The sequence below is a fragment of the Anarhichas minor genome, unplaced genomic scaffold, assembly GCF_050575085.1.
Source record: "Anarhichas minor isolate MPS153535 unplaced genomic scaffold, ASM5057508v1 ptg000058l, whole genome shotgun sequence".
In the NCBI taxonomy this organism is placed as follows: Eukaryota; Metazoa; Chordata; class Actinopteri; order Perciformes; family Anarhichadidae; genus Anarhichas; species Anarhichas minor.
This window is the reverse complement of record NW_027466504.1, coordinates 12,501,584-12,523,623: the sequence shown is the minus strand read 5'-3', so window position 1 is coordinate 12,523,623 and position 22,040 is coordinate 12,501,584. Positions and strand designations below refer to the sequence as shown.

General features: G+C 43.2%; 1 protein-coding gene across 2 annotated transcripts; it reads right to left on the bottom strand.

The window, feature by feature from the left end:
- Positions 1 to 233: 233 nt before the first annotated feature.
- On the bottom strand, positions 234 to 20,234 carry ptpn20 (protein tyrosine phosphatase non-receptor type 20). Of its 2 annotated transcripts, XM_076076995.1 has the most exons (47): positions 20,111 to 20,234; positions 19,754 to 19,917; positions 19,250 to 19,315; positions 18,972 to 19,151; positions 18,742 to 18,817; positions 18,178 to 18,258; positions 17,924 to 17,999; positions 17,568 to 17,721; positions 17,281 to 17,352; positions 16,912 to 17,086; positions 16,500 to 16,635; positions 16,271 to 16,409; positions 16,019 to 16,171; positions 15,696 to 15,881; positions 15,435 to 15,597; positions 15,067 to 15,334; positions 14,884 to 14,963; positions 14,483 to 14,560; positions 14,255 to 14,362; positions 14,006 to 14,122; positions 13,696 to 13,904; positions 13,401 to 13,502; positions 13,077 to 13,170; positions 12,448 to 12,533; positions 12,056 to 12,227; positions 11,304 to 11,515; positions 10,662 to 10,760; positions 10,348 to 10,558; positions 10,038 to 10,191; positions 9,062 to 9,692; positions 8,538 to 8,708; positions 8,233 to 8,407; positions 7,927 to 8,137; positions 7,801 to 7,838; positions 7,431 to 7,517; positions 6,586 to 6,647; positions 6,042 to 6,203; positions 5,711 to 5,960; positions 5,232 to 5,338; positions 4,995 to 5,077; positions 4,471 to 4,607; positions 4,226 to 4,374; positions 3,826 to 3,916; positions 2,313 to 2,647; positions 1,999 to 2,214; positions 1,141 to 1,203; positions 234 to 1,046 (listed from the first exon to the last, which is right to left on the bottom strand). In XM_076076995.1, exons 1-47 carry the CDS (start codon positions 20,232 to 20,234, stop codon positions 936 to 938), a joined length of 7,014 nt encoding a protein of 2,337 aa, XP_075933110.1. In that variant the 3' UTR covers positions 234 to 935. The 2 variants fall into 2 exon arrangements, with proteins under 2 accessions (XP_075933110.1, XP_075933109.1); XM_076076994.1 differs by having other exon boundaries at positions 10,038 to 10,558.
- Between the last annotated feature and the right edge of the window lie 1,806 nt (positions 20,235 to 22,040).

The following is a 22,040-nucleotide window of genomic DNA, read 5'->3' as shown; positions in this document are numbered from 1 at the left end:
TATCTGTATCAGGATGTGCAAGTTGTGATTTATGTGTAGTGTTCTGTATAAAATGGGCCCACAAACAAAAAAAGATTGACAGGCGGTGTGCAAACTTCACGTTGTTTCTAAGTTACAACTGAACTAAAAGGTGAGATGTAATCCTCCTCCGGCTTGGATCAACCAACCAGCCACCTCAGACCACAAACAGACTGAAAGCTGCACAATCAATCTAACCACTGCCGAGTGCTCAGTTTATCAGTTTCTTGCTCTCCACCCCCGACCGCTTGTGACACGTGACTCAGGTGGGTCAGCATGGAGCAAGTGGTGTGAGTCATTCCAAGGCACTTGATTCTTTTCATTTCTGTAGATGATGAACTGAAAAATCAATAGTGTTCTTTTGCTTATGCCCTTTTCTCCAGGGTACAAATGCACTTAATGAAATGATAACACAATGCTTAATCAAATGCTACTCATCAAGGTTACAAACAGATACTCCCTTTGGTTTGATGATCTTACATTACTGCCAGATAAAAGATGTGATTACCAGAGTTTCAATTTTCATGCAATATGACAAATTAAAGAACACGGAGAAAAGAAAATGAGATACATTCAAAGTGACACAAAATTTAAAAAAGATGCTAGAGACAGAAGGCAAATCACTAAGCCTGAAAAGGCAAAACAACCTCAGTGATCTAAATTAAATTGACTTAAAATCACAGCACCGAGAGCACATACAAGAACAAAAACATTACAGTTGAAGTCATTGTAACTAAACAATAGGCCTCCTCAACACAAAGTATCAAAACAGAGAAAAGGTACACGTTTCTTATTATAGCTAACTAAACTATACAGCCAAAGAAAAAGGTCTCAGCAGTCTATGCCGTGATAGACTGCACATGGTTACCCAATCACAGTCTGTGCTTTACAGGTAGGCGAGCTGAAGGTGGGAACATTCAAACTACTTTGTGGTCTCGGGGACTTTCCGGTTGCCATTGGTTGCCGTGAAGCTGTAAAATGCCCTGTAAAACCTCCAACCAGACTTTGTAGCAGAAGAAGTACTGTTCCTGAAATGAGAGAGACAAAGGGCACGTCTAGTCTTTGGTAACGTTTTTTTTAAAAGCTTGAACATTGAACTGCAACCCCTCTGTTGTTACTGACCTTGGTTTGAATCATGCCATGCCGCTGAAGTCTCATCTCTTTTACCACGTCGCTCACATTGATCTAAAGACAGAAACAGACGGTTGTTAGGCACAACTGCAGCATGTTTGTGATCACGTCTGTGGCTATAGTTCAGTTCTTATATCAATAACAAATCAACCAGGTGGCAACCTCAGAGTTTAGAATTTGTGTAACCAATGCGGACGTGCCTTAAACTTGCACTCTTTCAAATAGCCATCAGGGGGTGAGAAAATTACCCTATACTTCTCACTTGATTTATTACCTCAGTAAACATTGTAAACATGAGTTTATGGTCTCAATCGCTAGTTTCATGAGTTCTTCAATACAGCTGTTTATTTAGTAAATTATGGTCCTATTTAGAGTAAAATAAAGATGATAAAGCAGGAAGTGCTTTAGGACGTGGCTACCTTGTGATTGAAGGGTCACCGCATAAGCTACATGCTAATAATGACAATGCTAACAAGCTGATGTTTAGTAGTTTAAGTTCACCTTATTAATTTAGCATGTTAGGATGCTAACATTTACAAATAAGCACTAAACACAAAGTACAGCTGAGGCTGAAGGGAATGCTATTGGTTTTTCAGTACAAAAGTACAAAAATTGACCTGATGATGCTGCTAGACAAAAAAAGGAAATCAGCAAAGTTTAATAAAAATAATCTGCGGGGACAATCCACACAATAGAAAAAATTGAAGTCTGTACAAAATGTCTTGGCAATCCATCTGATATTAATCGTTGAGATATTTCAGTCGCTAGATCTGTGCCACTGGTGTGGCTAAAATACCAAAAATGGTGTGGTAAACTAAGTAATAAACCTAACAAAATGGCTCCACTCACAGGCAAATCATTCTCAATGAGGCTGAGGATAACGTCAGTGCAGATGAGAACTCCCGTGCGTCCGATTCCGGCGCTGCAGTGCACAGTGACTGGTCCCTTATGGTGCACGGCCCTCAGGTAGCGGATGAAGCGAACAAGCTGCTCGGAGCTTTTCGGCACGCCGTGGTCAGGCCAGTGTGTGAACTTCAGATGACGGACAAAATGTGTCTCACGGGTCTGGAATAACAATCAATTTAAGAATTGTGAGGTTTAGAGTAAACCATAAAATGAATGACGTTTGACAGGCAGGCAGGTGTTCCTCACAACTCTCTTACTTCTATCTCCACCATGCGGATGACCTTGATGTGGAAGTACTCCAGGAACTGTTGGTTCTCCAGGTGAAGCTGGTACCTGTCGGTGTCCAGAGGCGCGCCCAGCTTCTCTGGCCAGTACTTGTGACATTTGATCCTTCCCCGTTCTACTTCCTGGGTCATCATGGCAATGACATCAGATTTGTTTTCCCAGATCATCTGCCAGAAGGCCGGTACTGTGGAAGGCAGAGGGCCCTGGCAGGAGATATAGAAGAACTTTTCATCGCCAACTTGCATGTGAATGTAGCTGCCGTTGATGTAGTCCTGGTTGTCTCCAATGGCAACACGAGTTTCATCATCTATGGGGGGAAAGAGAAGGAGAAAAATACATATAAAGGAAAAGAGCCTAAACTCTCTGCATGTGTGCTGTTTTGAGTGTGAGCATGCATCACTGCATGAAATTCATAATTGAAATAAACCAATTACACCTCCAGCAGTATCCTCCCACTAACAGAACACACTGACATGCCTGTGGTTTTCCCTATTTTCGATGAATCCATTCATTTCATGACCACAAACAACAAACATTGCTACTTTGTTGTTTTGGCCAAAGCGCGCAATCTAAGTCTACAGTAAATAAAGACAAGTAAACAGCTCAGGGGTCTGGAGCCGGGCTCAACAAACCAGCGCTGTGAAGAAGTTTGTTGGTGATGAGAGGGGTGATAGACTGAAGGCAGTTAGGAATGTATTTGGGGTTGGTCCCCCACCTCCTGCTTTGAAGATCAAAAAAGCCACAGACTGGAAACCAGACTTTCTATGCGGTGGAAAGGATCGGTTAATACTGTGCCTTTTTTTCTCCACCTTTTGCACAGACAGCAGTTGTAAAAGGCTGCAAACATCTAGGCTTTAAGGTGCGGTGGTGTTCCACTGGGGGTCACTATCCTTTTCATCACACTCAGTCATTTGAACTTTGACCCTTTCACTCCAACACAATGAGGGCTGGAGAAGTAAATGCTTTTATACGTGTTTGTATGCATTTGGGTGTGTGTTTCCAGCTTTTCTTTTACACTTCAGTATCATCAGTGCTGATCACAATTCACTTTTTATTTTTCCTGTCTCTGTATTTACCCCCTGAAATTCAGATGAATAATACAGTTTATAATATTATTTTCCGCTTAATTTATCTAAAATATAAATCCGAGATAATTACAAGGTGTTACCAAATTACATCATCTTCATCATCACATACTTGGCTGACTCTCCGGAAATTATAAGTGCGGCTTCAGTGAATTATTGATACTAATATAGGAAATGATTTGTTGCGCAGACGAGTGTTGTGAACAAACATCTCCAGAAAAAACCTTACAGTCAGCTTAAACTGAGTGGCTAAAACAAGTGGTAACGAACAGGCTCGCCAAGAGTGTGAGTGTCCCGCTTTTACAAGCTTCAGCTCACCAATAAAAAAACTAGAGAAAATAAAAGTTTAGATTCTGTCAGAAGAAAGTAAAAGCTAACAGAAGTCCTCTTTCAGACTTACAGGGTAGGATGTCTCTGTAACGGTTCTTATCTCTGTTCTCGGGGGCTTTTCCCACCAGACAGTTGTCAGAGGGCTTCAGATGCTCCAGAGCCTGAAATGAACAACATGAGCACAATAACGAAAAGAAAAACACTTACAATAGTGCAGCTGCATCACAGCATGTCTGTCCATAAAAATAGTCTAAATGTTTTAATATTGACAGAGAATCTTTGTGTGTATGTGTGTGTGTGTGTGTGTGTGTGTGTGTGTGTGTATCTGCAGGTCTTTTTTATCAGGATCAATGTGGGAAAAGATTAAATGGCACATTGGGGTGGTCAATGTGTAATTTTACCCTTTTTACTAGGAATTACACTGATGCATACATTGTACATTAACTATCTTGTCCATAACACATGCATACCATGAACTCTTTGACCAGTTCCTGCTGGTCCACTTGATGCTGTAGAATCCGGATGAGAGCTTTGACCCTGGAGCCTGAATACTGGCTGGTCTTATTCGGGCTAATGAGAGCTAAACTGGCCAGTTCGTCATCTGATACTATGGGTGGGCCTGAGGAAACAAAAGGGGGAAATAGTTGCATGTATGGCTCAGAATAGATAAGATTTTGACTCTGACGCTTCAGCACAAGAGTAGAGGAATATACACCTGTTTGGGGTGAGGTCTTGTCCAGACCGGTGGCGTCAAATACATCATCTTCTTCTTCTTCGCTGCTCCAGCCGTCTGACTGTTTTTTACGGATGTCTTTGCAGGACTGGTCCAAAAGTTTGTTCACAATTCGTTTCCTGGGGGAGTCAGGGGGCAGGGGTGAGACCAGACCATTTTTACTCTTCGGTGGGAGGGGATGAAATCATGCAAGGCTGAGCTTCCTTTCCCTGCGACTTTTCCACCTAAAATACAGTATAGACAAAAGGCTAAAATATCTTTATACTTCTACCATACTTGTTGTTTTGAGGCTACAGAGAATAGTACTTTACACTTTCTAATTGTTACACTATTTCTGTCTCCTTAGTGTTCAGAGCCCATAAGCGACAGCATTTATCCAGGGTGGTACTTTTTCTATTGCTCTCTGCTGCCCCCTTGTGGTTAACTCTAGCAGCCCGAAGAAGAAACAGGAGGAGGAGAATTGGGGAGGAAATAAGTAGAAAATGATACAGGATAGTAGTTACTACCTGTCAGACGCTCCATGCAACATGTCAGTGACATTTAGGGATGGGCAGCAAGCTTGATGAGAAGGGGTGCTGTTACAGCTCTCCTGTTCCACAGACAAGCAGCCAGAGGAGGCAACAGACAGAAGGAGCAAGATGTTAGTAGTAGATGTTAGTAAAGAGGTAAGGAGGGCTGTGATTTAATTGAAACACAGAATTTACGTCATAATTGCTACATGTGTGTGTATGATTTTTAGTTACCTGTGTAATTACAGTGGCATCCGTTACGATAGTCAGTCGGCGTCGTGGAGGAGGTGGTGAGGTAACGAACACACCAGCTTCATTGACCACAGGGTCTGAAGTCGCCTCTGAGACAATGATAAAGTGATGCAATATATTCACAATATATACAGTTCAATTCATGTCTTCAAAGGCAAATTGTGTGTTGGTATGCAAATTTTACATGGCTTTGAATGTATTTAAAAGACACAAGATGTGTGTTTACAGTATATTTTACATAGCTAAAGGTGTTTCAAGTGTATAGTCCTAATAATTAAGAATTAGTATACAGCTTTGCAATTCATGCCTTTTTGATTTCACCAGATATAAATTAGAATTTTAAATTTTACGTCAGCAAAGTCTCAAGAAAGATTAGTAGCTTACATACAGCTCTTTATTTCAGCACTATTATCCTTCTAAATATTCACGATTAAAGAAAGGACAGTTGTCAGAGATCATACCAGGGGGGCGCTCAGCTAGCTTATTCAGCATGACGTCAGGAGAGGGACAGTTATCAGGGCTGGACACCGGAGCCGGCTGATCAGCTAAAATAGCTTCAGTCTGAGCGGACAGGTTGGGCGGTGTGGGTGACTCGGAGTACATCAGGGGCAGGATGTCTCTGCAGATGGTGAGCTGTACAGTCCCCTCAGCTTTACGCAGGATATCCACCACCTTACTGTGGCTCAGCCCGGACACAATCACACCGTTTACCTAGAGATGACACAGTGAGGATCAGGGTTTATCCCACTACGGAGGGTAATGAAACAGCCAAGGTAGATGGTGGGGTGTTACCTCTAATAGAATATCTCCCACTCTCAGCCGACCATCCTGCTCAGCTACTCCACCAGAGCAGATTTCCTTCACTCTAAGCATGGTGCCATTGGTTCCCCCGAACAAAGCAAAGCCAAGACCTCCTCCATCTGGTTTTGTGAACTCCACTTGCATGATGCAACTCTGCCGGGACCAGAGGAGAAAAGGAGGAGAAACAAAATGATGAATCAGTCATTTTCTTCCACTGTATTTACAAAAGCATGTTCTCCAGAAAATGCCAATGTATTGTTGATGCATGAATCAACTGTAAAGAGAAGCTGATAAACACACACGCACACACACAGGCAGTCAGTGCCCCCCCCCCCCCCCCCCCCCCCCCCCCCCCAGTAAAGAATGCATTCGCAATTTGACACACAAATAGAGTCATGTTACAGTGTGTGTTTCATCAGACTCTTAAAAATATGTGCAGTTACAAAAAAGAACAGATAGAGGTGACAAAAGTGAAGAGGTACCCCAGAAAGAATTCGCTTTTGGACAAAGACAAATAATATGTTCATAAACTTACATCGTGTTCTTTTGTGAGGGAGGGACATCTAAATTTTTCAGCAGTCCTACACACATCTTCATCTGAAAAAACAAGAACAATTATCAATGAATCAGCAGCCGGTGCCAACAAAACAACTCAAGCAGTTGCATAGACAATTGTAATTTCAATTAATATTGGTCAAGCCTTTAAAAGCAATGTAAAAGATGAATGTAGTGAAACGTCTGGACTTCAGTCCTAAGCTAACAATGGAACATCCCTTCTGTACAAATGTAATCCATGCGACCATTTTCAGCCAATGAAATTTCCGTAACAGACACACAGAAAAAAAACAAAAACACCAACCTCCCACCTCTTTGGCCATTTTGAAAGAGACGTGTTGATGGGTACGTCTCTTCTATGACAGGTGAACAAGGCTGGTCTTTTTAAACTGACCCTCTCCACTGTCCCTTACCGCTGCATACACCGTCACCAGGCAACAGAGCTATCTGCCCTGTAGACCACTGGCTGTATAGCACCGTCTATGTGTGTGTGTGTGTGTGGGTGTGGGTGTGTTTGTGTGTGTGTGTGTGTGATGGCTACAGCCCTGCAGTCCAATACACCAGTGGAGGGCCTGAGGCTTGCTAATTATTAATCCTGCTGTGAGAGCCCAGGATCTGTCAGCATTCAGATCACACACACACACACACACACACACACACACACACACACACACACACACACACACACACACACACAGCTGCAAAGAGAACTATCTTTCAGCGCCGAGCTCCGGCTTCACGCAGACAAAGGAGCAACAAGCAAAAGAGTGAAAGGGATTATGGTGCTGATAGAACATGGGAGAGTTGGGAGGAGGAAACACTCACCATCTTCGGTAGGAGAGTCTTTATCTGGAGAGACGGGCTCTTCAAAACGAGCAAAGAACTTCCTGTCCTTTTTCCAGTCAAACAGACCTATAAAAGAAAAACTTGGATAGAAATACACTACTATATATTGCACAAGGAAACAATTATAATTAAATTTAAAGTGCTAAATCTAAAACCAAAAGGCCAGTGTCTTCCAAGAATTATTTCTGGTAATGATTGAACTTAAATTATCGTTGTCCAGTTGAGCACAAACATATCTGGTTTCTAGGCGATCCATCAGTGCATATAACAACCAAACGATCCTGTTTATGGGTCCTTGGGTTAACTCAAGCAGGTGAAACCATCACATCAATTCTTTAGACGCCCTTACCGTTCCACTTAGCCTTGGCGGTCACTGGCTGGTCTTCTCTGTGACATACAAAAACACAAAGTCATTGAAATAACCAAAAACAAACCTACTTCAGAGTCTATCTCTCAAACCTTTGAGGGCACATACCTGATGATTTTAAGTTTGACTTTACGAGGGGCGATTTCACAGGCTGTGACCGCATCTTCCAGGGTCATTCCCAGGGTGCACCTGCCACAGATGTAGATGATCTTGTCATTGGGTTGGACGCTGCCCTCCTCGCTGGCTGGAGATCCTGGCACCACCTGCAGACAGTAGATGCCCTGCCATTTGCTGCCAATGCCCCCTGTCAGCTTTATACCTGGAGAGGCCACACAGATACAGTAAATACAATCAAATAATACCGGTGATGCGCCTGTGTCTTCAAAACGTGTAAAAGTGTATACAGTGCCCCACCCAGCTGCCCCGAGGGTGTCTTGTAGAGAACAATATCAGGCAGGCTGTCACAGGAAGGCGGGGCCACCAGGTTTGTAACAGCCCTCCCCAAAGTCATACTCAGTCTTCTCGGAGATGACCTGAGAATTGTCATGGCAACATCATCAGCCACACTGGTAACATCATGTCCATTTACCTGGAAACAAATGACAGAGCAGGAAACGCTCAGGCAACTTGAGCGGCACATTCTCTGAATGAAATATAGCAAAATAATGTTTGTAAATGTGCAGAAATGTACAGATGTGTGTCTGTGTGTTTGTGCGTACTGTGACGAGCCTGTCTCCTGCCCTGAGTCGTCCATCTGCCCTGGCTGGGTTGTCCAGTATGTCCTGTACGTAGTAGCAGTTGTCCAGCTTGCTTCGAGTGATGGTAAACCCAAAGCTTCCGCTCCTTGACTTGCTCAGAACCACCGTCAGCTCAAACTCTTTAACGTATCCCTGACAGGCAAAAAACAATGACAATGTATCTAATAGCTACAGAAATTCAACAAATAACTTTAACAACGAGACATCATTTCCATCGCATCATGTTTAAGCTTAAACTTTGTTGACATTGGTAAACCCTGTGGACAAAAGAGCTCCTTTCCCAAAAAGTACGCAGCTGATTTGACATTTGTTTACAGTATCACTATCTCTATTATTGGTCTCAAGCCAAATAGCCAGGTAATTGACCCAAAGCCTGAATATATTTGCTAAACTTTATAGAAATGTTTTCAAATGCGTTTAAGTTTTCTGCTGGCAGACGAATCTACTGGGGTAAAACATAGGTAAAGGTAAAGTGAGCCAAGAACCTTTCTTCGACTCTCTTCCTCCTCCTCCTCATCATAATCATCACTGTATTCCCTTTCTTTCTTCTCTGGTTCTTCTCTGAACTGTGTGTGACTCTGGGCAGCAGGGAGCAGCATTGTGGGGGGCAGCGTCGGGGCAGGGGGACTGGCACAAGGATGCACTGAGGGAACGACCTGGGCTGTGATGGGGGTCAATGGTGGAGCAGGAGGCTGGGGCGGGGGAGCTATAGGCCTACTGTTCTTGCACATGGCTTTGTAGTGACTTGGAGGAAGCCCCTGCTGGATCGGGTGGTGCTTGGCTTTAGGTGGCTGGGTTGTGAGTGGCTGGGATGGGTGGGGCAGGGAACAAGTGGTCGGGGTGTCAGACGAGAGGCAGAGGGGCGAGATGGTTGTAGTGGGGACGTGTGGGCCGAGGCTTGGATTCTGAGAGCTGAAACTAGAGGAGCTGTTGGAGGTTTGAGAGTGGAGGCCTGTGAGGTTGGTTGTTTGAGTGTGAGTGGCCAGACTGGAGGGAAGGCTGTGAGGAGGCTCCAGTATGGAGCTGATGGTCAGGTACTCCTCATCTGCCATGATAGTCAGTCCATTTCCCATCAGGCAGTAAGTCACACTTCCATCTGCCTCCTCTCTGATGCCGCTGCAGATAAAACAGACAAAATATACTGTATATAGGGTACACAAAATAATGCTTTCAAAGTTCAGATCCTCAAAATGTAGGATTTCAATTTTATCAATTTTCATCATTCATCAGCGTGAATTTGAATTTCTAAATTAATCATTTGATTCCACTGCTTAGTAGTTTTCATACACATGTTGATCCTGTTTTGCTGTTGTTAAAGCAGTTCAAAGTCAAATTTCGTTGCAGAAATATTGCACAATATTGGGCGGCTCATTTGGCACGACAGGCAACAAGAGAGGAATCGTTGATATAAACATTTTTATCATTATGTATTAACAGTTTGCACGTGTGTTTACTTCTTACCTGGCGTATACTTTTGAACCAGTCTTAGGACAGATGTCCAAAAGCATCACAGTTGAGCTTGTTGTCGTTGCAACCTCCTCTTCCCCGTCCTTATTCCTTTTCTTTTCTTCTACTTCCTGTTGCTTCTCTGGTTTCCCTGTGGTTGGTTGTGACTCTGGTGAAGACGGTAGAGAGCCACAGGTAGGTGAGGCAGGTGATGCCGGGGAGGCAGGTGAGACCGGCGAGACTGGTGATGGAGGTGATGTAGGTGAAGTGGGTGATGGGGGTGAGCGTGGACGAGATGGGGGAGTCTGGTTGGCCAGAACTTTACCGTCAAGACTCTCCTGGGTCTCCGGGAGTGCTGGAGCTACAGGAGGATCTGTGCTTATCTCGGCTGTATTCGTCAGGTCTTCCTCATGGCTGGGGGCCTGCTTCTGGGCAGGTATTTTGAGGTCATAATGAAACTTAAGGAGCTGGCTGTAGTCCTCTCCTAGTCGGATGTCCAGCGACTGAGATCGAACCTCACGGAAGGATGCAGGACTCTACAGAGTCAGACATGTGGTAAGATGGTCTATCTAACTTAGGGGTTTTCTTTTTTCTATACGTGAAATATATGTGTGTGTACTTGCGTGCGTGTGAGCTCACCAGTGTGTTGTCATCTACATCATACAGCACTCCAGAACCTGGTCGACAGATCAGCAGATGAACTTCCGATGGAGCTCCACGAAGCAGGAACAAAACCCTCTGAAACAACAACATCAAAAAAACTGTGTACTGTGTGTGTGTTGATGCGGGAATGTGTGGGTACAGCTTGAGACAGACTCAAAATGTGCACATACCTTACATTGTTATACTGTACTGTATGTTTAAGTGCACCTGTGTGAATGCCATTAGAACTCCTCGGCAGAGCACACAAGATTAAATGACAACATCAAATGAGACAACCAGCTTGCTATTTTCAGTGGTATGAGATTAAAGGATTAGTGGACCAGTGACGTGGACGAGATCTTAAGAAAGAGCAGGGCCACTAGTGCTGTTCTTAGACTTACAACCCATTCACGACTATTTATCCACAGGCAAAATCACCCACTGTGCTGCCACTCACGAATAAAATCTGAACACTAGGCTCTAGTTAGCACTTTATAAACCAGCCTATTCTTTTTATAGACATTTTTTTACTTTTTCCATGTTGGAAAAAGAATGCAGCAAAATACAAGCTCTATTATTGAATGTGCTTTATAATTAGGATAAGATCAATAATCATTTTAACTAACCCAACCCCTATACCTGGTAAGAGAGGTCCTTGACGGGCTCCTTGTTGACAGACAGGATGACATCTCCCTCTCGCAGCAGGCCACTCTCCAGCGCTGGTTGACCCGGGAACAGGCGTTTGATGCGGACTACGCTGCCGCGGTCTGGCCCCGAGTGCAGCTGCGATATGTTGAAGCTGAAGCCGAGGCCAGACAAACTCTTCTTCAGCACCACTTCAAGCGTGTTTTCTAGGAATGAGAGGAGACGGCGGGCAATCTTTGAGCATTAATGTCTGTTGTGTAATCTTTAATCTGTAATGTGGGCTGTGATTTGTTGCACTGTGAAAAATCAACAACATATTCATCAATCACCCCAACCCACATGTTAAGTATCAATTTTTCTCCAATGACAAATCTGAACACAAAGACAATCCTTTTTCCCACATTTTGTCTCACATTTCTATCAGAAAGGGAGGCTTTGTAGAGATGAGGAGCTGTCCCTTTAACTAAGCTCAGGCAGTGAACAGGCAGCTTCAAGGTTTCAGTGCACGCTGTCTCGGGGGAATGAAGGAGCGTCAGCCCTAGATGACTCTGACAGCAACCACAATGTAGCTGTCAGATGACTCACAGTCACCTCTGGGCCATGTGTGCAAGTGTGTATGTGTGTGTGTGTGTGTGTGTGTGTGTGTGTGTGTGTGTGTGTGTGTGTGTGTTGTGCCTGACACTGTCTATCTTTTCTTTTTTTCCTCCTATGTGAGCGTATGTGTGCCCGTTCCTCTCGCCTCTCACCATCAGTCACAAAGCTGTAGTCCTTGGCTCGGCCACTCAAGGTCGTTTCCATGGAGACTTCAGTCATGGGGGGCTGTGTATGAGATGAACTGTGGGCCAAGGGGGGGCAGGGCGAGTCAGGTCTGGGCTCCAAGATTATTGTGGGCTCCCTTTCTAACAGCAGGTTCACCACCTATGGGGAACAGATGCACATGCAACCCATTTATATATTCAGTAGTTTATACTTCAACATGCACCGACATAGTAAAATACAGGAAATAATGTAGAGCATCACCAGCTACTGTGCTTTTCTCCTGTGCATATTCACAATCAGTGTTTTACTGCACGTCTGTGTGTGTGTGTGTGTGTGTGTGTGTGTGTGTGTGTGTGTGTGTGTGTGTGTGTGTGTGTACCTCCCCCGTCCTCTTCAGGCACTCTACAGCTTGGTGGTGAGTCACGCCCCTCAGGTTGAACCTATCAACCTCCAGCAGTCTGTCACCTGTCATATGCACAAACACAAATCTCATCATCATTAGCAACATCAATACATAAACGGTGTGTGTGTGTGTGTGTGTGTGTACATGTATTTGATGGACATGTCAACAAATCGAAAAGTCGTTCCTGCTCAGTGAAGCATGAACCAAGTAGACACAGACACAGTGGCCTCAGTGGCACGCTCATGTTTTAGGCCTTTCATCTTATAGGGCCTGATTCAATCCACATTCACTTATTCAATACTTTGTCTCAGGAAGTTGATGATCTACCCTAAGCCAACAAACAGGGGGACATCTGTGACGGCGTGGCTTATATTTCCCAATGTTTTCATCATATCCTTTTGATGATGATGCAAAAGGATTGGGAGGTGTCATTCTTGATAAGACGACACTGTGGAAGAAAAACTTCACAGACGTGAAATTGCAAATAAATGACGAAGTCTTTTGCTCTTAATCAGAAGTTGAGTGAACATCCGGCACAAAACTTTTACAGAACCTTTTTTGGCAGCGACCTGATTGCATATGGAAATGAAAAATAAAAAGATTACCGATCTGAATGCGCCTGTCCTGCTCTGCAGCACCTCCAAGCACCAGGTTCTTGATGTAGATTCCTCCATAACACACATTGGTGTTTATTCCTCCCTTTTGGCAAAAGGGAGAAGTAATTAATCAATGTCTAAGGCCTCAAATAACCCTAAAAACGTACACTGACTCAGCGTGAAGGAATCCAGGGGAATGTGCGTCGTAGCTTGTTACCTATAGAGGAGTTATTGCAGGACTGTTGTTTTAGTTTTAGTTAGGTGTACCTAATAAGCTGGCAACTGAGTGTATAAGGTAAATGCTGTGTAATAAAAGGGAAACAATTCACTCACAGCAACACTGATGCCAAGACTACCACTGCTTTTCTTAAGCTCCACTATAAACCGCTCCCCAGTTTTCAAACTCAAGATAGAGGGGGACCTGGAACACACATCCTGAAAAAAGACAACAGAAGACGTAAACACACAAAAAAAATTAAGATTGAAAGAGGAATACACAAAGAAAAGTTAGAAGTGTGTTTTCAGGAAACTCGAAGCACTTAATCTATTTAACAATTCGGACTGGTTGAACTCCTTCATCAGCTCTGACCTCATGCTTTGCTTCCATGGAAACAAAGTAATCTCGTACCTGGGCGTCATGTATTCGCACAACAGGAATGTGTAGCCTCCTGCTAATCTTTGGGGTTGCCATGTTGGACAGACTGATGGCCTCCTCCAGTTCTTCCATGACAGGACGAAACTCTGTGCCACTCAGTGTAGTCTGTGACCCAAAGCTCCTCTCCAACGCCAAACAGAGAGTACTTTGACTCAAGGAACTTGGACGTTCCTTCAAAGACTCTGATAGGAAAACAACCAGGTGGGATAAAGGACCTCATATATGGCTGTATTAAGTTCCACAACTAATGGTTTGTAATGGTAATGCATTGAGCAGATCTTACGTTTAGGCTGGGACACAATGAGCTCCACCTCTTCAGGGCTGCTCTGTAAGATGGCAGCAGCGTCACTGAATGTCACTCCTTCCAAACTAGTCTTGTTTAGGGAGATGAGACGTCCACCTGGAAATATCAACGAAGTCTTTGTTATAGTTTGTCACATGCAGCCCAATTTGGTCTCTAGCGATGTTACGTTGCATGTTAAGTTGTAAACCAGTGTCCATGCTACTAGCTCCGTTTGTTGGTGCTTTGTACCAGGTTTGATTCGTCCATCCTTGTCCGCCGGCCCGTCAGGCACAATGGAGGCAATGAAGATCCCAAGGTCAAGTTTACCTGTATTGTCCTCGCCGACTATCACAAAGCCTGAAACACGACCAGAGAGGAAGTGAAGACAAAAGTCTCCATGTGAATAATCAGATAAGTGGTACTCTGCTCATTAATTTGACATCAAGTTCACAGCTAAGTCCGCCTTAATGAACTCACCGAAACCCAGTTTGGGATCTTTCTTAAGGGTCACACAGACTATCTCTCTCTCTGGCGGGGTCCTGGTTGGTGTATCAACTGAAAAGCACATTTTATATGGGCCACTGTAAACTAATTTATATATGTTATATACCCAGGGGGGAGGTCAAACGTCTAGCAAAGGGTCAGCTCACATAAACAGACACATTCACACCTATGGGTAATTTAGAAATTCCAAATAACCTAATATGCATGTCTTAAGAACACATGGGGAAAACATTCTTACTTCATAACAGTGTTTAACAGGGAGCCACCATGCCACTCACATCTGACCATACAGACTAACTTCTACTAAAGATGCTCAGTGTTCATTTGTCCTCTGATTTGTCACTCTGAAGTTCAAAACAATTAGACATATTCACCTCGTATGGAGGAAGAGGCGTCAGAGTCCTGCTTCTGTAGTGAGACACTAGACATCCTTCTGGGAATCAGCTCTGGAGTGCTACAACACATGTGCACAGTACGTTACACAGCGGTTTACTTAATGTTCACGGAGAATATGTTTCCGTAACAACAATAAGAATGTTATTCTCATCACGGGCTACCTCCAACACTGTCGCTCTTTCATATCCCGGAGATCTCCTGTTTCAGTGAGCTCCTTGTTCATCTCTCTGCTCATCTCCCTCCTCATCTCTCTCTGCTGGCACAGCCTCGCCTCCAGCTTGTCAGTCAGGTTGTCGCAGGACTTGGAGAGAGAGTCTGGTTGACCAGGTGTCAAACCTACATGGTTCAACATGCCCTCTGAGCAGGACATCTGCTTCAGGTTCAGGTTATGGCCCTGGTAGACAGACATGTACTTATCCATGTTTTCATCTGGAGAAACAGAGGTGTTATTTATTCTTCCACTTTGTGAGCATCAGTGTAGCCAAAGTCAAAAACAATTTGTTCTACACAATCAGTCAAATGTACCCACCTGGCATCATGGTGTGGTTAAGCTGTCGTGACGTCATCTCGCTGTGAAACTTGTGCTGCGCCGAGCAGAGGTTCAGCAGGTACTGTGCTATTTTTGAGCTTTCTGTTACAAAACTGTGCTTTTTCCCGCTGGGCCCTCCACATTCGATAATCAGTTTACGCCGCTGAAAGACAGACACAAGTCATCATACATTTAGTTTGATCGTCATAATAAATTGAGCTGTATGAAGTAATATCTGGCTGAAATGCCACTTATTTTTACCCCAGTGGATATGGTGTCGGTTTCCCTCCATAGGAAGCGTCGGATGACAGTCCGCAGGTGGTTCTTTATCTCGTACACAATGATTCCTTTGGCACACACTCCCAAAACCAACTCACCCACCACTGTCCTTTTTTCTCTCCCCACACGGTGGAACATAACCCCGTACTCCGGTAACTGCTGGGCAATCTGGGAGGTACATATTTTTTACATGCATTCAATTTTAAATAGTAGCTATTCATTTCAGCAATCCTTTAGACTTAAAGGGAGTGTAATAATTGTAATCACATTATGCATGTGAGCGGATGCATTGGTAGTCTGGATACCTTTAGGTATTCTGTTTCAGCCTCTTCAAGCAGTATCTGGGCATGACTTGCATGTAGTCTTGGCAACTCTTCCTTGACATTGGGCAGGGCCAGCTTCTCTAGCATCCTCTTGGACACATAATGCTCTGGCTGGTAGTAATTCTTACCATAAAGCTAAAAAGACACACAAAAGAACAAAATGCGCTGCTGTAACACACACTGAGAGATGATGCTAGTATTTAAGGTGAACATTTTTCTTTTTTTACTCTGTACCTCTGGCATGTAATCACCAAACTCAGCCTGCAGAGCAAGAGCAGCCAGAAACAAGCCTGTCTCCTCATTACAGTAGAGCCTGTCCTCCAAGAGATCCTTCCGCAGCTGTAAGTAGTACTGATGGCGAGTCAGTCTGTGCCTAGGAAAAGATTAAGTAAAAGGTTTTTAAAATATGTGTTTCTATAAATTGATTTTCTACATATCAGTTTAACACCAGAACTGTACTTACAAAATAAAGGACATATCATCAACAAAATATTTGACTCGAAGAAACACCAAAAAGGGGGATATCTGCCCTTTTTTCCAACTGTCTGGTGCAATTTTGGAGATTTTTGTTTCATGGTCCAAGAAGAAATATTCATCATCTGCAGAATGACAAAGAAAAGCCTCTTTAACTCCAGAGTTCTGAAGTGACTGAAACAACACAACATGCATTAAGAAATGAATTCAACTTTATCGAAGTAAACAATGTTGTTAATTATTGAAATATCGCCCCAAGTTCACCCCTGATGTCAATTGTGAGGGCACAATATCACAAGTTGGACCATGGGTATTTTGAAATTAATTTCCATTTTGAATGTTTCAATGTGATGTACAACCAATGCAGTCCAGACCAGATTAGGTCCCATATGATATCTTACCATCTATAAAGGCAAGACCAAAGTAGAAGTGTTCTACCAAGTTTGCGTGAGCCACCACCATGTCAAACACATCTCTTGCTTTGGACTTAATGTCACAGCGAACCACCACGTACTGTCCGTTAGGCAGCACGACAGTCACTTCTCTCTGAGACGAACACGAACGGCCCTTTCTGGACTGTGGTGGACATGCACAAACACACCCACACACATAAATATACAGATGCTGTACATGCAATTATGCAAACAGACGTAGTTTTTTAGCATGCAAGAAAATACTAATTCAAACACTGTAAGAAAACAACAACAACAAGGATATTTACATTGATATTGATCAGAAGCAGAGGAGATGAACAGTAATCATGAATTTACCACAATAGATCCTGGAAGCTCAAGAACAATGTGTTGTTCGTCTGCCATTCTGACGAATTCTGGACCCAAAGCCTGACAAAACAAACATTTATAATATAAACTCTTTAAGCAGCAACACATCCAACAGACCTTTGTCTCTAAAGGCTCTGCTAATTTGTCCCACACTCGTACTAAATACTCCACAGTTGCAGTACAGCTCCACAACATATCATTTTATGTTCTAGAAAAAAACATTTCTCTTGCATTTATTTCACTGAACAAACATTTTAAAAAATCCCATATCTTACCTTAGCCTTCCTCTGGCTCAGGCTGAGCGAGGACTCGCTGAAGGTGATGGAAGGACTGTGAGATCTGCCTGATGTCTTAGGAGAGATGTCGTGGTGGGGGCTCCTACCAAGCCAACTGCAGTTGCTGTCCCTGTGACGGACCCCACGAGGGAGTCTGAGGGGAGAGAGAGGGGTGGGGAAGGACGGGTTGTGTAATAGTTGTGCAGACAAGTTGGAAAAGTCAAACTGAGACAATGTCATGTCCCCTTAAAGTCACTGAAGACAATGGAGGAGTTGACATGCACACACAGATAGCTCTAATGGTTTAAGAACTTTTTTAAAACTACAACAGCAGAGGTGAGGATGTGTGTACATACCGGTCTAAAGAGGATTGGTACAACGATGTGGGAGAGCTCCTTGGTCTTTGTCCCCAAGGTCTCTGAGATAAACTCCCTAGAAAACAGACATAAAATGTGCATAATCAAACTCACATTAAAGAAATGTTAGTACATTTTGCATTTAATTCAGGATTACATCTGCACACCAGAGTTAAGGATTTTATTAAGAGAACACAAGACAAATAAATATGACAGAATAACTTCTTTCTACCATTTTGACTTCTTTTCAGTACCTGACTTTGAGTCAGAGTCTGTTGAGTATCTTCTCTCTTCACCACTGCCTTCGCTGAAGTCTGAAAGTGGCCCTCTCTTTCCTGTCAACCAAGAAATGAAAGATGACAGCAATGTTTGATTCCCGTCTATCCCTGTGCTCCCAGGAGACACTGCCATGTTTGGACAGGACTGAGGCAAGCGGAAGGTTTAGCCTGCAAGCATCCACATTCTGTAACTGCTTATTGGCTCTCACGGGAGCCTAATCCTGGGCTCGCTTTGGGCTAAGATTTTAATCCTGTTGACCTGTACGTCGCCTTGAGTCACAGCAACGACTGAAACTACTTTCTGTAAATATGTAGGGTCAGAGGTCAAATTTATTCATGATGGCTGTACAATACACATATTCAATTTCCATGCTGCCAGACATTTAAAATCAGCTCCATTTTAAAACGTACTGATGTATCGTTAAGTAATACAAAATCTGCTTGTTTGTGAAAAATTTCGTTTGTCAAAAGCACCAGTGTCGTGCTTTGGATGTGTATTTAAAAACTCAAGTTCATTAGGACTCTAACATGCATGCTCACCATGTAGTCTCTCTCTGATCATCTGGCTCCTGCCACTCAAAGGAACATGACAGTCTGGCAAAGAGCCATGGTCCTTCTGAAGGAAAAGAAACCGCTAGTATTCACAATTTACTTTTATTTTGTCATTATGCAGATTAAGCTTTTAAATTCTGACACGTACACAATGGCCTGCAGAGAAACTGAAAAGCTTACGGAAAGAAACAAACTTGTAGGTCGATATCTAGACTCACTGAATCATGAAAAACCTCCTCCACCAGCTGCCTGATGACTTTGGTGGGTGGCGGCAGGACGCTGGCTTTATGCTGAGACTCGCAGGCTTCCAGGATGGCGTTGAGAGTCACCCTGCGGTGGGCCAGGTCCTCACACATGCTGAGCAGGAGGCTGTTTAGATGGTCACTCAACTGGACTGGCTGGGAGGAATGAGAGTGGAAAGTCATTATAATAATGGAGGTGTGGGACTTTGATGGTACTGATTTAGAAAAGACAGCTTTGTATGAGGGGATCCCACCTGATTTTGAGGTAGTTGAAAATCAACTGACCAGTAGAGAGTCATACCAAGTGAATACACCAGCATCTGTGCAACAAAGTAATTTAGTTAATGACAATACAGGTTAAACATAGTGCTATAATTATCAACTAAGTCTAAAATAAAACCAGGAACACACATACTGGACAACCTTTCTGTATGTAAAGCCATTCTAATCATTTATTTAGGAGTTACTTTACAGTCTTTTTACCCAATGTTTATAAATAGGGCTCTAAAGTGCAGAATTCAGGACAGCGCTTTCTTTGCTCAGCCACTAGATGGCGAGCTTACGCCATAGTCGACCTTCAACTCTTCTCATCCTGAGATTTTACACTCCAAGGAAAAAGACACATGAGGACATATCAGCAGAGCTTCAAGTTACGGATGAAACCGCCCAATATGAACTGACACCGTTTCGTGTTTGTCAAGTCTGTCATCGACTTCCATGCGAGCTATAAGGACAGGTATGAGGATGTATGCACTGACCCTCTCTATGGCAGGTTTGGTTGAGCTGGCACGGCCCTGCAGCATCTCTGGAGCAGTGAAGGTGGATACATCATCTGATAGGCCACAATTCTTAAATGCTAAGGTACCAGTGGCTGACAGCAGCAAGGAGGTGGGGCTTATGATATTACACATATTGTTCTGACCTGAAAAAAAAAGTAGGAAGTCCATAATATATATGATGCTGCTGAAACAGTCCTACAGTAAAGCCAGAGTGAAACCGAAATACTGAAAGACATATTCAAATGTTTGTTACATTGCAATAACATAATTGTATGGTCACAGCATTAAGATGCAATGCATGTGCCTACAATAAGGGGGTTCTCTAAACCGCTTTACCCATATAAGAGACGTCCACTAAAGACTCTGCAGTGCCCAGCAGCAGGGACCAGACCTCCTCCTCCAGCAGAGGTCCCCCTCGTGCCTCCAGTACTTCAGCTAATGTCACAAATGTGCTGCTCATCCTGCACACATTCCAAGCACGCACCTGAGGATACACACACCAACACATGTATAAGACACACGTGTACAAACCCAAAACATCACTTATTAGAGGTATTGGTCAAGGTCATATTCTGAAGAGAGGTTTCATTTTGGTTTTTGCTCTGTACACAAATCAAACATCTACAGATGAATGTCTCGTGTGTCTTTAAACACTCATGTAAACAATGTAAACTCTGCATGAGGCCGATATTCTTGGCTGATTGTCAAGCTTCTTGTTCTCTCATCACCTTCATTACACACTCCACCTTCACGTCTCTCTGTGAGGTAGTACTGTTGTTGTCAGAGCCTGTCAACAGTATTTTGTTTTCACAGACAGTTATGAGAGAAAAAAAACTGTTCTTTGTACTGGACTCTGATTAGATTATCTTACTCCACCAGTCTCACTGCCTCTGGCTCTCTCTGCTCCTCCCATTTCCTAATAGGCTTTCTTCTGACCAGAGGGCTGTTCAGAGGAAGCTGTGCTTCTGGCATCAAAGCCACTGGGTCATGATCCCATGTTAGATGTTGTCACATGCTGTGCAGGTATTACCACATCTATACACAGCTGAGAACTTATATTACACATATTGTACAATGAACATTGGAATTACATTACATGTATAACACTCTGTATCATGTATTTTCACTCAAATTGACTTTATATTAAAACACATTAGAAGAAGATACATTAAAATAGAACCAATCACACAGGAAAAGATCAATGCAATCTTCAATTTTCCAAAAGATTGCATGTTGTTGTAAATCTGGGCAGATCAAAACACCCACTTTGACTTGACTTAGAATTTAAATTAATTTGGGAATATTACAGTAAAAACTAACACAGCAGTATCTGTCACAAAGGGCAGAAATAACTGCAACACATTGAAGTCTGAGAAATATTTTACTGCATACTGACAGACAAAGTGTTGGCATGAGAATACACTGTGAGTACAAACTGACAGGCTATTTTCTTCCAGGTTAATAGATTTAACTGCATTTTCTCAAACAATACCAGAAAACAGAATCAGGTTGTTCCTGATGTTGTGAAACCCAACCATCATGCTATTCATTACACCGGATCTTTTTATTGAGACTGTCTCTTCCTGTAAATGTGCCTTAGCAGTAGTACAATAGGGTGCTCACAGACAACGGCATACAAGGTAACATGCTTCCAATGATACAAACCAAACCAATTACTTTAGGCCTGATTATCCTGCACTTAAAGTATTCATCCTCGGCTTGTGACACCCCGACTGTCGACTGAATACGGAGAATTTCCAACGAGATTAAATGGCTAAAAACAAAACCACCAATGCCGTTGTGAGGTTAGGGACATTATATTCAGTGATTACATAATTATATTGATGAGAAATATTAAATAATCCTGCTGTATCCCTGCACACTGGTTTCTTGTTATGATGTAGAGGGAATGGAAGAAGAGAGTAGGCACCCAGCCAGGTGCACCCACCCGTCCACTCTGGAGCAAAACTTTTTGCAGCTGCACTCCCTCAAAGTGGTTTATCTACAGGTGTAGAGCTACTGTTGGGAAGCCATACACTTCTGCAGGGACCAGTCAACAGCCAGGCCTATTATCCTGGTACGTACAAACCACCTTGGTGATCCATTAAGCAGACAAGGAGAAGCTGTACTGTTTCCTTTGGAATGTGGGACTACATGCTCCTTCAGATCTAGGTCTCTAGCAGACTTCTCTCTCACTACAAGTGAAAATAAATTCCCACGTTCATGTACCATGACAAACAAAAGGTAATAGTGTGGAGGTAAAGGT